The sequence below is a fragment of the Dasypus novemcinctus genome, chromosome X (genome assembly GCF_030445035.2).
Source record: "Dasypus novemcinctus isolate mDasNov1 chromosome X, mDasNov1.1.hap2, whole genome shotgun sequence".
Classification (NCBI taxonomy): domain Eukaryota; kingdom Metazoa; phylum Chordata; class Mammalia; order Cingulata; family Dasypodidae; genus Dasypus; species Dasypus novemcinctus.
This window is the reverse complement of record NC_080704.1, coordinates 120,845,385-120,866,522: the sequence shown is the minus strand read 5'-3', so window position 1 is coordinate 120,866,522 and position 21,138 is coordinate 120,845,385. Positions and strand designations below refer to the sequence as shown.

At 37.5% G+C, this 21,138-nt stretch overlaps 1 protein-coding gene and 1 pseudogene across 1 annotated transcript in view; both read right to left on the bottom strand.

Moving 5' to 3' along the window:
- Positions 1-13,336, bottom strand: part of ALG13 (ALG13 UDP-N-acetylglucosaminyltransferase subunit) — an 87,997-nt gene extending 74,661 nt beyond the window's left edge. The window contains 3 exon segments of the mRNA XM_058291575.2: positions 9,889-10,027; positions 12,018-12,180; positions 13,194-13,336. Of these exon segments, the coding sequence (XP_058147558.1) occupies positions 9,889-10,027; positions 12,018-12,180; positions 13,194-13,274 (383 nt within the window). The 5' untranslated portion in view covers positions 13,275-13,336.
- LOC111766971 (U4 spliceosomal RNA) lies at positions 2,642-2,709 on the bottom strand (annotated as a pseudogene).
- Positions 13,337-21,138: the final 7,802 nt, after the last annotated feature.

Genomic DNA, 21,138 nt, shown 5'->3' with positions numbered 1-21,138 from the left:
AATCAACCTTATCTGTAAAAATAGCTTTAGGGGGACTTACCTATTATCCTGGAAAAAAGTGGGGCTGATTGGCATATATAAAATAAATCAGAAATCTGGTCTTACTAAATGAAATAAACAGCCCAAGATTTTTAAAAATAACAAGTGCATGTATATACTTGTGACCGAGCCTGTTAAAAAGTGAATTAGTATTAAAGCACTTATTACTAGATAACTTATTCCAATTATTTTTATTACCAAAAAACATGGGACCAATTGGGAGAAACAATTCATCAACACTATAGAATCTTTTTCAAATATTTCATTATTTAATAGTATAATATAACAGTATAATTAAGTATAATATTGAACTTTTTTTTTTAATGTTTCTTAACAGACCCTTAGAACTAGAACCCACCACTTCTTTTCCTGGTGGACATTCAAACAAAATTAGCAAAGCAGGATTTATAATGAAAGGAAACACAACAATTCTAAACCCAAACTTGGCCATACAGACCTGTTCAATTGCCTCTTCAAGTTTTGGGAATAATTAAAGGGGAAAAAAATACTAATTTCCCAGAGCGGTGATCCTTGTTCAGAAATGCAAAACAGAAAAAATATTACCATTAACCATTTCTTTCATTTCCTTCTCTCCCCACTTCTTCCTGAGGCATTATAATACTATACATTGTATTATATATAAGGAAATAGCACTTTCAAAAAAAAGTATATCATACCCGCACAGGAATATTGAGGGCAGTGTTTTGTTAGTTTTTTGGTTTGTTTTATTTTACTTAAGATACTTAAAAGTGTCTGGTCATAGAGACAGGAGATTGGGGAGAGGAAGAATAAAGATCAGAACATCATTCAAACCTCTAAATAAACTTTAATTCTCTAACTTTAACTAAAACTCCAGCTAGAGACTGAATATGAATTTAAACATGAAATTCAAAGAAGATTCTGCTTTCTGTATTATGCAGGACTACATATTGTGAACTTTAGGTAAATATCTCTAACCTTATTCCTACTTATTGAAACAAAATCTCTAAGAAAAAATATTAGTATCATGACATTTTTTATTTTCAAACATGCTTAAAACATAGCAAACAACACCTTTTGAAACTAACCTTAATGTTCTTGGACTATTAACTCAATGTCTGTAACACATAATGTCTCATAGCACTGTTGCTGATTGATAAAAGAACTAAATGGGGGTGGGGAGCAGATGTAGCTCAAACAGTTGAGCACCTGCCTCCCACAATTGGTTTCTGGTGCCTCCTAAGAAAACAAAAAAAAACAACAAGCAAAACATATGATAAAACCAACTCGGGGAAGCGGATGTGGCTCAGGTTACTCGGCTCCCACCTACCACATGGAAGTCATTGGTTCAGATCCTATGCCTTCTAAAGAAAGTAAGCTGGCACAAGAGGCAGACATAGCATGCTGACACAACCAGAGACAAGAGGAAAAAAGAACATCATGGGAGACACAACAAAGCAGGGAGCAGAGGTTCCCGGTACCTCCTAAAGATGACCGTGAGCTGATGTGAGGCATGCGCGGCGAGCTGACGCAACAAGATGACACAACAAGGGACATGGGGAGAAAAACAGAATGAGACACAACAAAGCAGGGGGTGGGGGTAGCTCAAGCGATTAGACACCTCCCTCCCACATCAGAGGTCCCAGGTTTGGCTCCCAGTGCCACCTAAAGAAACGAGGAAGACGAACAGACCCAGAAAGTGAAAAACAGTGGGGGAGGGGGGAGGAGAAAACTTGGAGGGAGTTCTCCAGGGCATACATATAGTGTATATAGATAAATTACCCTAAAAAAAAAAAAGCCAACTCAGGAAAGCTAGTTGAGGGCCAGCTTCCCACATATAAGGACTCAGGTTCAATCCCCAGCCCTGGGTACCTCAAAAAAAAAAAAAAAGAACTAAAAGGATTTTTTTTCACTTGTAATTAAGGTTAATTCAAAAGCTGTGGTTTGGTATGCTTTAAACTTGATGAGAAGTTTATAATTTGTATATTATAAAAACTGTGAATACTGAACTTAAATGTACCTAATCAATAGGCTTTAATTATAAGAGTCTAAGATTTATCACCAGAATATTAATGAAAACTGGCCAAGGAATAAAGTTCCTAAGTTGGCCTCAGTTTAAGGATTCTTAACCTGGAGCCTCAAAGTACCTGTTAAACTCCCTGAAATTTGCTGCAAAATTGTGTTTATGTTTAAGTAGGGAAAGAAGTTGTTTTAGACAGTTTAAAGCAGGGGTTATTAACAAGGAGTCAATAAGCTCAAATTTAAATTTTAAAAAATTCTTGTAGGGACGTGTTGATGCAGGTGATATATTTATTAAATAATATACACTATAGTGTGGGTTTGATAAAGGGGTCCATGGTTTTCACCTGACCAGAAAAGGGTCCATGGAACAAAAAAGGTTAAGAGCCCCTGGTTTAAAGGATCCATGACACAAGAATGCTTAAGAACCTCTGCCTTAGAGAACAAGACTGCTGCCATCTAAACAAAATCACAGTATCAAAAAAAATTTTTTTGGCTGGGACATGGTAAAATTTCATTTAAAAAGGCAATAAAGATCTAAAGTGAAACACCAAAATAGATGGTGCATAGTAGTATTAAAGTCCTCAAGATTTTCCAAGAATCCATATCAATTAGCAATAATCACACCTCGGATACATCTCATTGGCTACGATACTGCCACTGTGCAAAGCTAAGAACCCCTATCAAATTCAAAGAAGCATGTGTCCTACATTCCTGTTTGAAGTTAGCTAAATTTGTCTACCTTTTGTCTAACCACCTACAAAATTTTTAAGAATTAAATGATACAAAATAAATAGGATTATGCTAAAGTATTCATGTGTAGGATGAACCATTTAATAAAGTCACCTTTGGTGGCTATCCTAATTATGGAAAAACACTATAGCTGCTTTTTATATTTATTTTTAGCATCATATAGAATTTTACTACAAATCCCCAATAGGCAATGATATTTCGCAGATTCTTAAGTACCATTAGGATACTGCATAGGATCAGCACTGTTATGTTTTAGACATTATTCTTGTAAATATTTGAACCTACAGTCGTCTCCATACAATGTGATTTCTCTTCTGAACAAGAGACGTACTAGAGACTTTGGAGTCAAGTCAAAGTCAGTATGGAGTAAATGTATCCTAGAACCAATATGTAATCTTCATCAAGATCAGAAAAGAATATATACACCACAAAAGTTCACTCATCATTTATGGAAAAGTCCAATGTGTTTCAGACAGAGGACACAAGCATGATTTAAAACATAGTTCCTCTCCAACTAGACTGTAAGATCTCCTCCAGAGCAAGAAATATGTCTTGAATCTTGCTGATAAAAAGTAGATTCTCACTATATATATATTTATGTAAAAAAGAGTGAATGAATTTATATTTAGGAAATAAAATATCTGACCAATTAGATATAAGGGGTAGTAAAAGAGTTAAAGCTTGAAGGACTGACTAGATGGTTATACCATTAATAGAGATAAGGACCTCAGAAAGATGAGGAGAAATATTTTTCATTTGGGACAAATTTAATTTGAGGTGCTTTACCAAAAAACACACAGGCATGACTAAGAAGAAATTGGCTATACCAGTCAGGAGCTAAAATTAGAGTTGTGAGATATAGAAAGGGGGATCATTAGTCATAGAAGTTCTAATGAACTTCTAGTACTGTGATGAAAATACTAAAAAATATATAAAGAGGACCAAAAACAGAACCCTAGAACTGAAATATTTGAGAAAATAAAAGAGCCAGTAAATAACTTGGAAACAGGGAGTTTCTCTACATGAATTCTGAGTACAATCAGCATGCTTTTAACTTTTTTTTTTTAGGAAGTACTGGGGATTGAACCCAGGACTTCATACAAGGGAAGCAGGCACTCAACCACTGAGCTACATCTGCTGCAAAGCATGCTTTTAAATAGCAATGTAAAAGACGAAATAGGTTATATACCCAGGGCTATCATACCATCTGAATTTCGTAGGATAGTCCTGATCTCAAATATTCTATCCTATTGTTCCCATAAATGTTTAAAATATCCTGAAACTCCATATTCTAACTATAATTCCTAGGATCTCTCTTGGACCCTTAAGTTTTAAGAAGAATAAAACTCCTTTTTCAGATTATATCCTGAATTGTTTCATCATTCCCAAACTAGGATGGTAACAGTTAAGTATTTCATAGGGTTGTTTTAAAGATTAAATGGGTTCATACATGTAAAGTGCTTTGAATAGTACCTGATACAGACTAAGCACTCAGCGACTGTATTTACAATTATTGTTATTTTTCATTCCTTGCCCTCCCCATGAAAATATAGTACTAATTGTATGGCAGAAAACTTATCACCATATGCTATCTTGATCAGACCACCCATTCGAATCTTCCCCAAAAAGCTATATGAAATCATCTGTCCAGATATTTCATTATTCAGACTATATGCAGTATTTTTTGTTATCTCTGAAAATTTTGAATTATGATCAGAGGGATGACTTAAATGTTTTCACTTTAATAAAGAGCCAAGAAAAAATATCTACATTACTGCTAGACATCCAGGACTTACTTTTAATCTTGGAAAACTCCTTCCTTAAACTATTAACCAAAAAAGTGTATTTTTATATATAACTTTTACATGTATATATATGATTTGCCTTTAAAAGCACAAAAAGCAATGTTCTAATGTGTCTACAAAACCAGACACTTGATAATACTTTTAGATAATGACTACTTTTAAATGGTTCAGAGCCCTGCATCAAATCCTTTAGCTCTTTCCTCTCAAAGTATAAGCACACAGTCCTTTAAAACCCTTACCTCCCAAAGGACATCTTATAATCTCACATTACTTTTCACCTACTCCAATTCCATAAAATTTCTATTATCTATTCACCCTTAAACATACCCATGGCATCAACTTCCCAAAATACTAAACTCTCTTTTGCCTCCTTATCCTTAGAAAATTAAATACTTCTAGGAGAAAACTGTTAGATAAATTGCATTCCACTTACTCAATGATTTCAAAAACCTGAAGCCCTGTTCTCAGTTGTGTAATGAAACTAAACATATTTAACTTTACTGAGCAAGTATTTCAAAGATAATTTTGATTAGCATTTTTTCACAAGGACTAAGTAAGATGTGAACATAAGTTATCTTAGCCTGTTTCCTCATCTGTAAAATGAGTGGTCTGAGCCTGTCTTTAAATTCTCTTCCAGCTCTCTAACTTGACAATATTTGTTTTAAAGTCTTCATGCATTCAATCTTAAGTATCAATCCTACCCACAGCATTTTGCCAGATTCCAAACAACTGAGGAATCACAAGTTTCTAAGTATGACTCTACATCCTAGGCAAAGAATAGTATGCCATACACCAAAGTAAAACTCAGTAAATGAAGTGTGAAATTCCTCCTTAACTAACTAAACAACTTCTGGAGATACACAAAACCTTTTTTGGATGGAATTAAAGAACTAAAATAAATACAAGGCCAACAATTATAAAGAAACAAAAAACTTACTACATATATTACAGTATGGTAGAAAAAAGACAGGATTGGGATTCAAGAGTTGCTTCTAGTGGCAGCTCTGCCAAAAGCTGTGATACTGAGAAAGTTAAAACATCTGGCCTTTCTTCATCTGAAAATCCAATGGAATTGGACTGGATAATCTTGAGGATCACTTTCAAGTCAAAACGATTCTAAGGTTCCTTTGATTTAACCCCCTACAACTGATATTTCATAAAGGTGTAATCAGAGATGCTACTACACACAGCTGACACCAATGACTTAAGCCTTTCCTGAATGAAATGATGGAATCTAGGTAATGCATTCTTGTGGGAAAGTATAAGGCACAGTATTTGGGAGCCCATATGGCTTTTAATGTGTCTTATGTTTGATTAGACCCTTTCATTATCTGATTCTCTATGGTTATTTCTTCATTACATAAAAGAACTAAAGACTGAGTGACCAACATAAATTTTAAGCCACAATTTTCCTTCAATGAGAAAAAACTTTTAAAAGAGGGCTTAGAAAACTCAATGAATTTGTACAGAGCCTTTCCTAAAACATTAGTATAACAAACAATTATGGTTATGTTGCTGTGAATTCTCAACTACATAAATTTAATTACTCACATTTTAGATTATTCTCAGCAAAATTTTAATCCAAGTTGGCTTCCTCCTGCTACCCAGAGCACTTCTCAGCCACCACCTTCTACCATTAGTAAGAATTTATTTAAATATTAGCCTAAGTAAAACACAATCAGGAAAATAAATCTACGAAAACATTATATAATGCATCCCAACTAAAATGTATGGAACATTAAACATTTTGGGATAATGGTAAATCTTTAAAATGGATGTTCTATTTTTATGGAAAAATTGTATCCAAACTTTCCACCAAAGAACTATGGACATTCAGAGACAATCCAGTTTAAAGGACTTGAGACCACTTAGTTAAAAAGAATTTCATAATGTATCTATCTTAAGTTACCTTATAAATTTTAAAACCATATATTTATCAAATCATTTACTATTACTAGTTTATAAAATTTAAAAAGTACATGAATTCTAAAGTTCTTTATGTTGCCTCAATAAATGTTCCAATACCACTGTGAGAAGAGTTCCTTAAAAAATAACACCAAGTCCTACTGGTAGAAGTCTTTTTTGATTTATTCTCCTCAAACCAGTAAAGCTTTGACATTGGGCAAGATTATTTTGCCACTTTCTATTTGTATTTCAGGGGAAAAGGTAAATGCAGCCATTCCACTCTATTCTTCAGGATAAAAGTACTTTGTCCAGGTACAATACATCAACTGACTTCATAGTTAATTTTTCTAGGCCATTACTGACCACTTTATTTCACAGAGTACAATCTAACATTTTTGGTTGTCCCCCCTGCCTTTATTTAAGAATTCGGTTCTAAATTTTAAGGTTGAAGATAAAGATGTTGAAACTCATTCAAAGTATTTTTAAAGTCTGTTACACTTTGATTTTATATTGAGAAGCATCAAACGAATTACATTTATAGTTCTTGTCAAGCATTTTATCTTTAAAAGTTTTCAAATTTCATTGACTTTTTCATGATTCCAAATCTATTTGGCATTCTAGGATAAAACCTGTGAATGCCCACTATATATTTATTTTACTAAAATATGATGATTAGGGAAAATCTAGGTTTACTAAACTGCAGTTAGGATTTGTACCCAAATGCAAATGCCCACACCATAAAATTTTCTATGCCTTCTGCAAATATAGGATGTTTATTAACTTATATCATTCTGTAAATATATATTATATATTTAATTTAATCACATTCCACAAGTTGGATTTGGGGGGTGTTTTTAAAGTGTTGAGAGTTTAGCGTTTATTTTTGTAATCCAACAACTTTATCCAAAAATGCAGAAAATTTTTCTGGCTGGCCAGGAGGAAAACATTTCAGTGTTGATAAGTCCATTGACTGTAACAGCCCAGGAAGCGTGCTAAAACAAAAGAAGAAAAATATTAGGTAACATGGGAGAAAATTCCATAATTCATCTGCTGCCCACTTGATGACTGACTCAACTTCCAAGAAGACAGCATTGCTTTTCAAGCTGTACAAGTGAATTTTTTATGTATTTTAATAATGTAGGTATGCATACTAAGAAAAGATTATTAAAGCAAAATAGATGTCAATATTGATTCAATGGATACTTTATCTCTTGTTAGCAACTGAAATATTTCAAGAATGTTACTTCATAAAAGATATGTTCATATGGCTTTTTAATACTACTCAGGTATAGGCAGATATAAATTAAAACAAAATTAATTTGTGAAAAAGGAATAAATGAACCAAAAATAATAGTCTCCAGACAAGAAAAATTAGCTGGGGAAACTACTAGGCCATGCATGAAGATTTTGAAGTTAACTATTTTGGCAGTAACTTACTATCATAAATCCATACATAAAGAAGCAATACATAATTGCCATACAGGTTGGAAAGGTTCTAAACCTTTCACAACATAAAATTATGACCTCAGAAATTTAATTGAACCAGCCACTTAAATTAGAACAGACATACAACCACCCAGCATAAAATGAAAACACAACCAACTATTATTACTGCTTTCCTATGTGTGACTTTCTTGAAATTAATGTAAGAATGAGATTTCTAAAACTAAAAAATGGAAAAAAAAAAGAAATTTGTACACCTTCCTTTTCATCCCAAGTAAAAAGTTTATGTATTTATGAATTCAATGCTTTTCTTTCAACGTACTGACATAAAATCCAAGCTAACATTTATAATGAAAATATCCATCAAGTTTCTGGGAAAATTGATCTGCATAAACCAGTTAGAAAGATGAGAACTTACTCCTCATAAAAATTGATTTTAACTTCAAACAATCTCAACTACCCAAGAACAGATCTGCCTTTATCTGAAACCTACAAAATGTTAATTATCTAGCTCCTCCCGACTTAAAATCCATCAAGACTGGCTTCTACATTAGAAAGCCACCTAGACATCCCCCCTCTTCCATCACTACAGGGATAAAGACCAACAATTGCTCCTGAAACAATCAATGACTCTGTCTCCCCTCAATGAGAACTGGGAGAGATCTTTGTACATTTTGTTCGCTGATAATACCAATGGCCTAGAACAGTGCCTGGCCCATAGTAGATGCTCAACAAATACTTATTTTATGAATGAACAAGTATTTACCAAATGCCTAAAAGAAAAAAATTAAAGCTTATTACATTCTAGCCAGTTTCTTCCAGGGTTTTTTATTTAAAAAACCATTTTAATTTACTATAACATAAAAATATATATTTTTTAAAACATTAAATTAGGATTAAGTTTTAAAGTTAAAGAATTGGGAATTACTGACCTGGCCCTTTGGCAAGCTTCTAGTGTCTTAAGGAGAGCTAACAGAAAATAAATCAGCAATTTTCTTCATCCTTCTATTTTGATGTTGAACAGTTCTTGTTGAATTCTAACATAATCTCTAGAAAATAATATTCCTTACCAAAAGGTAATTCCTCTGCTTAAAATGCTCCAGTGACTTCTCACTGAACACAGAATAAAATCAGAACTCTTACACGATCTATTTCCCACCGATCCTCATCTTGTACTACACTCTCCCTTGCTTACTATGCTTTCATCACACAAATGTTCCCCCCGTTTCTCAAACACACCAAACTCCAAGCTCATCTGTAACTTAGGGCCTTTGTAATTACTGTTCCTTCTGCCTCTAAAGAGCTTCCTTATCACTCAGGTCTCAGCTCAAATATATGCCCAGTCATAACTTCCCTGACCATCCTATCTAATTAGTCTTCACTCTATCTATCACATCACCCTTTCTTATTTTCTTTATAGCACATGAAATTATCTTGATCGCTTATCTGTGTACATGTTTACTGTCTAATTCTCATCACTAGAATGTAAGCACCATGAGAGGAGAGACGATCTCTTATGTCCCACTGTATACTTGGCACCTAAAGTAGTGCCTAACACACATTAGATGTAGTTGAATAAATGAGTACATTTAATTTAGAGATTGACTGAAGGCAAAGCCTTCATTTAAAGTAAGTAAATGCCTTCCTTGAATAATGAAACACTAAATAATTAACTCAAAATTTATATTCTCAGAGACTTTTGCACCCAGGTGAGCATACACTCTCTCTCTCTGGTATTCACATGCAAAGAAATAGCCAGAGATACACAAAGGAATACAAACACAGTTCACAATCAAATGGGAAATAAACAAATGAGTTTTATAGGTGAGAAAATAAAAGATTATTTGATAGGTGGGAGAAGGTAAGAAGCAGGTTGGATAAGTGGGTAAGAAGAACAGTTAGGGAGGAATTAAGAGGTCAGTCAAATAATCAGTCTATAGTATACCTGCAGGTGCAGTAGAAAAGATGTCCCTCCTTGTGTAACTGCTTTGCCAATTCCAGCTGATGATTGTTCATCAACTTTTCATTTATAACCACAACAAGTGGCTTTCCTTTTTCCAAAATCTCCAAACAACTTCCTGCACCTACAAAAACAAATAAAAATTTGTTAATACTGTTTGAGAGGGGGCTTAAATCCCATTGGGCAGATGGATGGAACTGTCTTGCTTGCAGTCGTCGATACTGTTTTTTTGGGATAGGCATTGTCCATCATCATTTTATTAGCTGTCCTGGGCAAGTCAGATGAACTGGAGAGTGGAAGTTGGCTGCAACTCTGCTGAGATTCATGGCTCAACCAGTATATGAACAGCCAGAAGATTTAAGTCTCTGGTGCATATATTTAACAGGTATAGTGCTAATTATAGTTACAAATAAAAGGGGCAGAAGAGCCATGTGTAGGGAAATTATAAATGAGTCTAACTCTGTTACATTGGGGAACATGTATTCCAAGGTAAGGTCCACTGACAGGGTGCTGAATTCCTGAGATTGTTTGCCCTGCCTATAGTGTCTAGATGTCTCTAGAGCACAAATGTACTACACTAAACAAAGATGTTGTTAATGGGTAAAAATGTGGGAGAAGGAGGTGAGTATATGGGAATCCCCCTATATTTTCAATGTATCCTTTATGTACTCGAAAGCTTCTTTAAAACTAAATTTTTTAAAAAAAATTAATATCGTATTTTTTAAAAAGTTAAGATGTTCCACCATTCCTTATAAAATAGCAATCAAAAGTTGAAAAACTTAGTTGGCAGAACTACAAACGAGGCCTTTTAATTACACATTCATAATGACAAAAGTAATCAGTTACTCTAAGTGTTACAAAACTGACTTGAACAATACATTACTTTATCAACAATTTCATGATCCAAGATTCAGTGCTTTGCCACTTGTCCTCTAGTAGTAATGTCCTGGACATGGCCTTGAACCCAAATAAGAGTCATCATACTGAATGTGAAGGTATACTTCATTTCCATTCAAAACCACACAGAAAAAGGAAGCCTTCAGTAGTTACAGGCACCAATAAAGAAAAAACTTTGGCTACTTCTTATGCACCTGTCTGTGAGGTACTATCCCCCATACAATAAAGGACAGCGCTCCATGAATATGTATATATACAATATTAGGAACAATTCAACTTTGAAATCTAAAATAATTTAGATATTTTAAGTGGGACAAAGGAGATTGATGAATGAATGGAGAAATAATTTTGGTAAACTAGGGTGAAGGTAAGAACAGACTCCAGCACGAGTCTGTTTTAACTTACAGGCTGGACAGGTTGCTTAACACTCTCTGTGTCTCAGTTTCCCCATCTCTAAAATGGAGATACCGGAGTGTTTAGTTAATAGGACTGTTTGGGAGGACTAAATGAGTTAACATAAATCACCTAGAACAGTGCCAAAAGTTCTGTAGCTATTATCCTATATATTTCCAATCACCAATCTGTTGGCAATGTCTGTTTCCAATGACTCTTCTCTCCTCAAACAATTTAGATTTTTTAAGAGCCAAGAAAGTTCCCCCTCTTCCTTTATCCAGCAGTCAAAATTGCAATGCTCTCCAAAAGCTCTTAAGATACTGGAAGTCTGATTTAACTAGATCAAGAATTTTTTTCTGAAGAGCAGGCAATGAGTTACAGAATTTGTAACTATTAAAGAATATTTTCGACTGCATTCATTCCAAACTCATATTTAATAGAAATGTAAAAATTCTTTCAAAGCTAATTTCTCCATGATCAATTCAATGAAGTAGCAGACTGATCATTCCTTCCATAGCAGCCCAGCAGGTCTAAATTCAACTACTAATTTCAAGTCTGACAATGATGTGACATTGGGTAAATTATGCTGCTCCTCTGTGTTTAAGGTTGCTTACTGTAAAGTCGGGTTACGGTGATTAATTTCCCATCGGTCTCTCACCCATCAATACATTCTCATCAAGAAAAGTTCTCAATTGTTATATTTTTAAAATTCAAATAATATATTCAAAAGGACTACAGAGAGTTATTCTAGTGATTTTACCTCAAAAATGTTAAAGTTACAGTTATTATCAAAAAATGAACCCTGAGATTCTAAGACACTTTACCTGCGTGACTAATAACAAGATCTGCTTTCTGAAAGTCTTCGTTCAACGAATTCTTGTACCTGTAAACATCCAGAGTAAATGACTTAGTACTGAATGGTTCAGGTACCACCGTTCCTCTACCAATTTGTAGGACAAGTCGGGTGTAACCAAGGCTCTTGATTATCTGGAAAAAAAAGGGGGGGGGGGGGGGAGTGGACCTTTTAACAGGCTACTGAAAAAGAAAAAAGAACAGGAACAGACCCTACAGTCAGTGTTTAGACCGGAGCACAAGCTGCCAAATAGTCTAACTGTGGCCAGTTTTAGTTTTCAAAAGCAATCCTTTGACCCGTACTGGGATCCAACCACCTACTTCACTAGCCCTAATGAATATCACAGCGATCTGGTTGACCAAGCCATGATAAATTTGTCCCACAAGAAATATGATTCCACTCAAAGACTTGACTTTGAAAAACGCATCGAAACCACAGGGAACACGAAGGAAAATTGGCTCTGCCTCACGAATCTGGCTGCACGAAGGCGGCGCCCTGTGGGGAGGAAGCGCTCAGGCGGCACACCGGAGCCTCAAAACGCCCGAGGCGGTAAAAAGCGCGGGCTCCCCTGGGAGTGCAGCGAAGCCGGTGGGGGCAAAGGGTGGGGGCGGCGAGACTGAGGCGCCGGGACCGCAGCCTCTGGGAGCCGAGCGCCAGACGCGCACCGCTCCGCCTAGAGGGTTTCCCCAGGTGTGGCCGCGGAGGCCGGCCAGAAGCCCGGGAGGCGGGCTCAGGCCAGTGAGGCGGGCGGGAGCCTAGACTGGAGAGGAGGAGTCGACGGAAGGAGGGGCGAAGCCAGACGACGAGGAGGCGGAGGTGGAGAACTGAGGGGAAAAGTTAGGGAAAAGGAGGAGCCGGAGAAAGGACGGGGAGGAGCAGCCAGGGAAGGGCTCGAAGAAGCTGGGCGGGGAAGCGGGAAGAGGAAGGCGGAGGCCTCTAAGGAGCGGGGGAGCCAGAGGAGGGCCAGCCAGGCGCGGGGAGGAGCCGGAAAAGGGGCGGCGGCACCTGAGATAGAGCTTCAGGGATTTCTTTCCTCGCGCTGCGATCAGGGAAGAGTGACCAAAGCTAGTTAGCGGTAAGGCCTGAGGCAGAAAGCAGCGAACTAAGTGGCCCGCGAAGCTGCCGCCCGCCCACCTTTCCCACTCACTTGGAGACTATCGTGCGCCAATACACACGCAATGAGGTCGTCAAAGCTGGTGGTCCCTACAGTAACAAACAGGCACTTCATCGCGCGGGTTCTACAAGCCCGGGTCGCAAGGGCCGGATATGACGTTACCGGAGGCCACGTGGGCTGCGGCAACAGCGTTCTGTGCAGAAAGCGGAAGCCTGCGTTGGACGCAAGAGGGCGGTGGGAGCTTCCCTGCATCTCTGGTGGGCGGGAACAAAGACCGTGGCGTCCTTCCTGGGCTTACTGAGCCCTTGTTATGTGTCAATCACTGTTTCTAGACCTTTGCGTGGACGAATTCGTGGAACCCTCACAATAAAGGGGTGGGGAATTGCCAAGTTTAAAGCCTTTTTTCAGATAATGCGGTTTAAAAACAACAACCCTCGCACCCAGCCTAAGCTTTGTGTTTGCATCATTGCTTGGGCACCACAAATCTTTTAATGATAAGAGAAGTTTGGGATTCTTTATTCCCTAACCGTGTTTTGCCAAGATAGTATTTGAAAGACGGTTTTACTTCGGGTCTGTTGAGGGGATATGATAAAGAAGTTCGGGTTTTTCTTGTTTTGTTTTGTTAAATCACACATTAGTTTGTGCTGATCTTGCAGCTGTGGTTCTTTACAAGCCAGCTTCCTGTAGTAGCTCTGGGAAGTAACAATTATCTCTATTAGAAAGCAATGTGTGTAAAATAGAGGCTGTAAGGCATGACGACTTCATGAAAAAATTCTGACTCCTAGATCTACAATTCTTTAACACTTCTCCATTTAAAATGTAAATTTACACATCAGCATGATAATATACTACAGATAAATTGTACTTAATTATTCTTAGTGTAGTGATTTCTCAAATATCCTCTTTATCTCACCACCATCCATCACACACCATTGTTTTAAAATAATTGTCCACTCTATCTCCTCATTTTCTCTGTATTTCCACTTAAAGATTCACTTAAGCTCTTATTTATGCTTTGCTCTGCCTTGCTATATACAGGTTGGCAGCGGTGAGAAGAAATTCTTGTAAAGAGGAAGAGGATTGGAGGTGAAATAGGCCTAGACATAGACTCAAAAAACCACTTAAGAGTACTTCTACAGGACGGTTCCTTTAAATTCTGTGTAGCTTGGATAATTGTCATTTTGAGGAGTGATGTGTAAAGGTAAAAACAGAAAAAGAAGGAAAAAATCGTTCCTGCAGAAAGGCAAAGAGTCACCTGCCTTTTCTTAGGACATTTTTAAGAAAGCTTGCCATTGTGAGCATTTGCTCTGCCCCCTTAAAGATGTCTATATCTTTTAATAAAAGCTGAATAAGCCTTTGCCAACTTTTATATAGTAGGAATTTCTTTCTGAAGGACCTGAGAATCATCTCTTTGAAATGTAAATATCAAGAAAGATAGCACCTTTTTCTCCCCATTTTCAGGGGAGTTTAGCTTAGGTGTTTGGCCCCAAATTGTAATTATCTAGTGGTCTTAGAGATTTGAAAAATCATTATTCCTTTGGATAAAGGCAATTAGTAAACACAAAGACCACCCCAATTACCAGTTGAATTTAAGATGAACATTGGTGACAAATGGTGCTGTCAAGCCCTCTTGCTTGAAGACTAGTTAGCAGTTTTTCTTAAGAATGTGGGCCATGATGTGAACCAATGTATATGAGGTGCAGAGGTGCCCAAAGATGTACTTACCAAATCCAATGGATGTGTCATGATGATGGGAACGAGTGTTGTTGGGGGGGGGAGAGGGGGGGTGGGGGGGTGGGGTTGAATGGGACCTCACATATATATTTTTAATGTAATATTATTACAAAGTCAATAAAAAATAAAAAAATTAAAAAAAAAAAAAAAAAAAAAAAAAAAGAATGTGTGTAATGGTTTGTATTTGCTTGGCCATAGAAAAGAGTGAGATTTCTTTGCTTGCAATCTCTTTAATGGATTGCCTGTGAAGCATCACATTCTGGTTTAATGCTTGTTCAATTTAAAAAATTGTTTTTCTTTCTCTTCTACCTTTGTGGAGAGGTTTTCTGGGTTGGAAAGTTTTGTTTTTCTTATTTCTCCAACAGCTGCTATACTTTTCTTGATACCAAATTTCACAAATTAATGATACAGTGAAACTAGCATTTAAGTTGTCCTGAATGATATTGCAAGAACAGGTGCAGGACAATATATATCCTGCCATAACCTGCCGAATGGACTGGGGGAGTGTGTAAACTATAATCCATGTGGTATAGCAGTGCTCCAAAATGTATTCACCAAATGCAGTGAATGTGCCACACTGATAAAAGAAGTTGTTGATGTTGTAAGAAAGAAATCTTCTGGAAGAAAATAAGGCTTACCCGATTGTGGAGAAGAAAAGAATTTATTTTCAATCTTGCAAGAAGGGGAGCACAACCAGAAAATGTGGCTGGCACCCTGGACAAGGAAAAATGACACAATTTGTACCCCTAATCCTAGGACACAAGCCCTTCCTCTGTTTCTCCATAGATTATATACTTCAGAGGTTTCGGCCTATTCAAGAAATGTAACTAGCCCACACAAGTTTTCCAGTTTTTGATTTACTGCTTCCCCCATCACATTCCAACCATTTAGCTTTTACCTGCTCCTTTTGCCAAATAAGGAATGGAATTTAGTGCTGAATTGGTATTGACTTAGCTAATTCTTGTGCATCCTTTTTATTGGCTATAGGACTGGCTTAAGCTGGTTTCCTTTGTCCTGCTTAACCCAGGAGGGGGAGATTGAGGCAGTAGGCTGCCAGGTTATTTTAATTAATATTTTTTTCCTTTATGTGAAAACTGAACTAATCTCCATTTCTTACAATGTGGGAGGAGTGGGGTGGGGTGTGGGGTATATGGGAACCTCTTATATTTTTTAATGTAACATTTTGTGTAATTTATGTATCTTTAAAGAAAAGACAAAAAACTCGCTAAAATAAATTTTTAAAAATGATAATTATAAATGTAGAAGGATTATGATTGAATAATAAAGCATGAGCACAATCATATTTTTGCCCAATAATTGGAGAAAAATTAAAATATTTGTTGAAATACAAAGAAAAAATTATTCAATATTTTACCTGTCCTAGAAACTCCAGGACTTATGGTTTCTACATGTGAATCAGAGACCGCAATGCCTCAGTTGTTCTGAATTACACCACGAAGCACGATATGCTGCAGAAAGGTTCTTAAATGTGGGTAAATAAATATATTAACTATTAAAATATCATAAAAATAGTTTCCAAAACAACTTCTACTTCATATATTAGACTAGAAGTATAATTATAGACTAACATGTCCTTCGACATCACACCACTGTCACTATTGGCCTATATAAACTCAAAGCAATCAAAACTCTCTGAACCTCAATTTCTTCATTTATAATGAAAATAATAAATTCGGTTTAAAATGTCTTCCAATTTGCCTTTTTTTTTAACTCCACACACTATAATTCTAAGAGCAAATATTCTGCTATTTCATAAGAAAGCAGGAAAAATTAGTTATTTTTAATAAATAATGTAAATCCTCATGTAATATTGATGCTGTATTCTATACTAACCATATTGATTCTGATAATTATAACATTTGTGTAACACTTTACAGTTTTACTAAATATTTCCACATTCATTATATTTAATCACGCACCATCCCTATGGGGTAACAGATTGGCAGAAGTTAAGCTATGTGTTCAAGATCATACAATTAGGAAGAAACTTTCTGGAGAAGTACAACTCTTGGATTGCTTAATCCTGGGCAAATCTTTTCTTGGCTCCTTGAGGTGAGTACCAAGTGAGAAATGAACTTTTAACTTTGTTGATTCTCCATTTCTTTAGTTTTTTTCCATTCTACTTTTTTCATCATTGTTATTTTGTTTCTGATTTATATGTGACCAATAAGTTATTGCCCTTTGGTAGCAGCAATGATTGAGAATTTGGCTTTATGGTATGACTCCTAGATCTCTGCATAAATTGATTATGTGGATTAACATTAATGCATTATAAAAACCTATTCTAGTGGACAATTTTGTCTATTTTGTACCTGTTAGAAAGAAATCTTCCGGAAGAAAATAAGGCTCACCCAATTGTGGAGAAGGAAAGAATTTATTTTCAATCTTGCAAAAAGGGGCGCACAACCAGAAAACATGGCTGGCGCACCAAACAAAAAAAAAAAGGCACAATTTATACCCCTAAGCCTAGCACGCAAGCCCTTCCTCTGTTTCTCCATAGACTGGATACTTCAGAAGTTACAGCCTATCCAAGAAGATCTAACTTTCCCACGCAAAAGTTTGTGATTAACTGCTTCCCCCATCACATTCCAACCATTTTAGTTTCTACCTGTTCCCCTTTGTCAAATAAGGAATGGAATTTTGTGCTGATTTGGTATTGACTTAGCTCTTTCTTGGGCATCTTTTTTATTGCCTATAGGACTGGCTTAAGCTGCTTTCCTTTGTTGCTGTTTAACCCGGGAGCAGGAGACTGAAGCAGTAGGCTGCCAGGTTACATTAATCAATATTTTCTTCCTTTATGTGAAAACAAATCTTTGTTTCTTACAACTGCCCCTCTTTCTTTTGAATTCTTTTTAGTTTTCACATTTCCGTTCTTTAAATTTTCTAAGTGCTATCTCACACACTTTATTATAAGAATCTCCTTCTTTAAGGGGGTACAGATTGTTTTGCCTACACTATATGGGCATGTTTGGTTAGGGCAGTTTCAATGAGTCTTTGAACTAGCCCTTGGGCACATGGAATGATACAGCATCCAACTGTGGTAAGTACCTCAGCTGAGATAATGAGGGAAGTTAAGATGGACAGTGCAACCCCTTTCCATTTTCCAAACCAATTTTCAAGCCATCCTGCGAGTGAATTACTAATGCCAGAATTCTCTGCTAATTCCTCAGATAGGGCTGTTAGGCCTTGTAAAGCTTTAGTGATAGTTCCATCAGGGGCAGTGTTATTGGGGATGAATGTACAGCAACTACCTCCAATCACAACACAGACTCCCCCTTTCTCACCTAGCATCATATCTAAGGCCATTCTATTTTCCCATGCCATTCTGCTAGTAGCATTTAAATGTTCTGCAATTCCTTTAACTGCATTCCTGGTGTAATTAATAAATCTCTGTTGGTTATAATAGATATAATTAATCCAGTCTACATTTTTATTAATGGTGACCCACCAGAACAAGAATGACTCAAACCCAGCTACTACCTGATTTCTAGCCTTAAATCTGGGACTCCTCGGGGAACTCCTATATTGTCTAAATAGATACTCTCATCAAAAGAACCAAGTAAACTTCTTTTCTCTCTCCCTCCCTGGGATGATATCCTCGCTTCTTTTTCAAATTCCACAGTGAATGGGATAGCCAATTGGGCCAGAGCACAGGTTCCACTCAACCTCTCAGGCAGTATTGGTCGGAGAACACCCTTTCTACAGTACCATCACAGGTGTGCTCAGGTCTGACCAAACTGGAGAAATTGTCAGTACGATCACGGCTTACATTCCACACTTGTGTGCATGAGGCCATAGTTCCAAGGTCCTGGAATCCTTTCCCCTGTCTAGAGAAACAAGCAGCGTGATTCCCTGGGCCCAGACAGGAGGCAAGTATGGCATTGATGTTTCCGTTTTTGACTGGTGGGAAGAGAGAGGACAACATACTACAATTTTCACCAGGAGTAGCATTTTGAAAGAGGAGTATCATGCACTTAAACTCCTTTTCATGCTTTTCCATACCGAGTGGAAAGGGTACAATATGAGCTGTGGGGCGGCCTGTTGCACAAGCATAACAGTTGCTTTTGTTTAGACTCTGGACTGTATATTTGATCCATTCTACTCAGGAATTTATGTCCCCATATCCTGTCTCTATTTCTATGGTTTGCTTTAAATCTTCTGCCTTAAGTATCCTAACTGTTTTGGGATCATTTTGAATTGGGGAACTGGCCTTTGGTGGGTTTTCCTGTAGTATTTCTGAAGGGTTAGCTGGAGAGTGTGTTGTTGATGTCATAGCTGCGGGGGGAGGAAGGACTCAGATACGGAACCTACCCAGAGGATCTTTACCTTTAACATTTGCTCCCATTCCATAAACTCTATCGACCACTTGGTCCCTGCCGCTGCTCCCAGTTTCTAATTTGTCTGCTTTCTTAATAGTTATTACTACTGGATTGCACTGAAGACTTTTGCAGTCTGGTGGGGTATTACCTTTATAAAAGGTTATCTTACCCTTTAATGGCCTTGACCTTGGTGAGACCCATCCCATATTCACGGTCCATCCCTTACACTGGGTAGTCCACCATACATCATCCCAGGAGTGGCAAGGAGGGGCTCGACTGTAACCATTCCCCACTGGCTCTGGGCATAGGTGTTTATTTTCCCCACTCAGCCTTCGCTGGTGCTCTAAATTCCCACAGTCTATTACTTGGCAGGCATCAAACTGCACCGTCGGGGACTCCAGACCTTCAGTCACATTTATAACTAATTTGATGGGGATAGTTGCTTCTCGGGTTTGAAACATCATGGCTAGTAAGATTATTTTCACCTGTAACTTATGGTCTGCATTTCTCCTTTGGTATTCTGATAGGACTAGGGCCATTGTTGACAAGGACAATATACAGTTCAACCCCCTCCCCCCCCACCCCACCCCCCAGTTATTGTTTTTTTCAGTGTACTCTTTAAGGGATCTGGGGCTGAAATTATTTTCCAAGACTCAGATGAAGTTGCTGAGTACTTATTGTCCAGTTCAGGTACTGGTCCCTTTACTCGAGTGTAATGAGTCCAGCCTTTTTCTGCTGTTCGGACTGCTGTTTCAGTTGTCAGCAAGACTTGATAAGGTCCTTCCCAGGTTGGTTGGAGTTTGGGCTCTTTCCATGACTTGATTAGGACCCAGCTGCCAGGTTGGTGTTGGTGGACTGCAAATTCAAGAGGTGGAGTCTGAGCCAGTAAACCCCAATGTCCGGGAGATGACTAAGTAGAAGACAAGGCCAGTATATAATTTTGAAGAAAGAGATCCTTCGACTCAAAGGAGGGGGTTTCTCCAGACTTCCCAGGGAAGGGCAGGCCAAAAAGCATTTCATAAGGAGAAATTCTCAGTTCCCTCCTAGGGGCAGTTCAGATTCTTAACAGAGCTATAGGTAAACATTTAACCCATGGTAATTTGGTTTCTAAGACCAGCTTAGAGAGATGTTTTTTAAAGGTTTGGTTCATTCTTTCCACTTTCCCTGAGGATGGTGGGTGCTAGGGTGTATGGAAGTTCCATGTGATACCTAGGCCCTACATAATGTTTTGCAACACTCTGGATGTAAAATGACTACTATTGTATGAATCTATGTTTTCAACTAACCCATATCGGGGACTGATTTGTTCAAGGATAATTTTTGAAGTCCCTGATGCTGTAGCTGAAGCAAGAGGGTATGCTTCTACCCACCCTGTCAGGTGATTCACAATAACCAGAACAACCTTTTATCGACCTACAGGGGTTATTTCAGTATAATCAACCTGAATGCTCTGGAATGGTCTGAGGCCATGTTCCCTCCCCCCTGGCACTTGCTTTCTTAAAATTTTCTTATTAACTTTCTGACAGATTATGCACCATTCACTTATTTGTTTGGCTATAGTATAAAGGCCCATACACCCAAAATGCTTGAGGACCAAGTCACACATTACCTGTACTCCCCAGTGACTCCCTTGGTGCAAAACCGCTAGTACTTCCTTCATTATTTGCTTATTCAACATCTGCCAGCCGTCTGGGAGAAGCCACTTCCCTTGGCTATCTAAGGTTGCCCCCAGTTGTTTTAGTTCTTTTACTTCCTTTTCAGAGAACACAGGGATTCCGATGTTTTGGGGGATGGAGGGTATCAGTACCATTAGTTCCAGAGGGGAACAGAGGGAAGACTCTTTGGCCTTTTCATCAGCTAATGGGTTGCCATTTGCTTCGAAAGTGTGACAATTCTGATGCCCA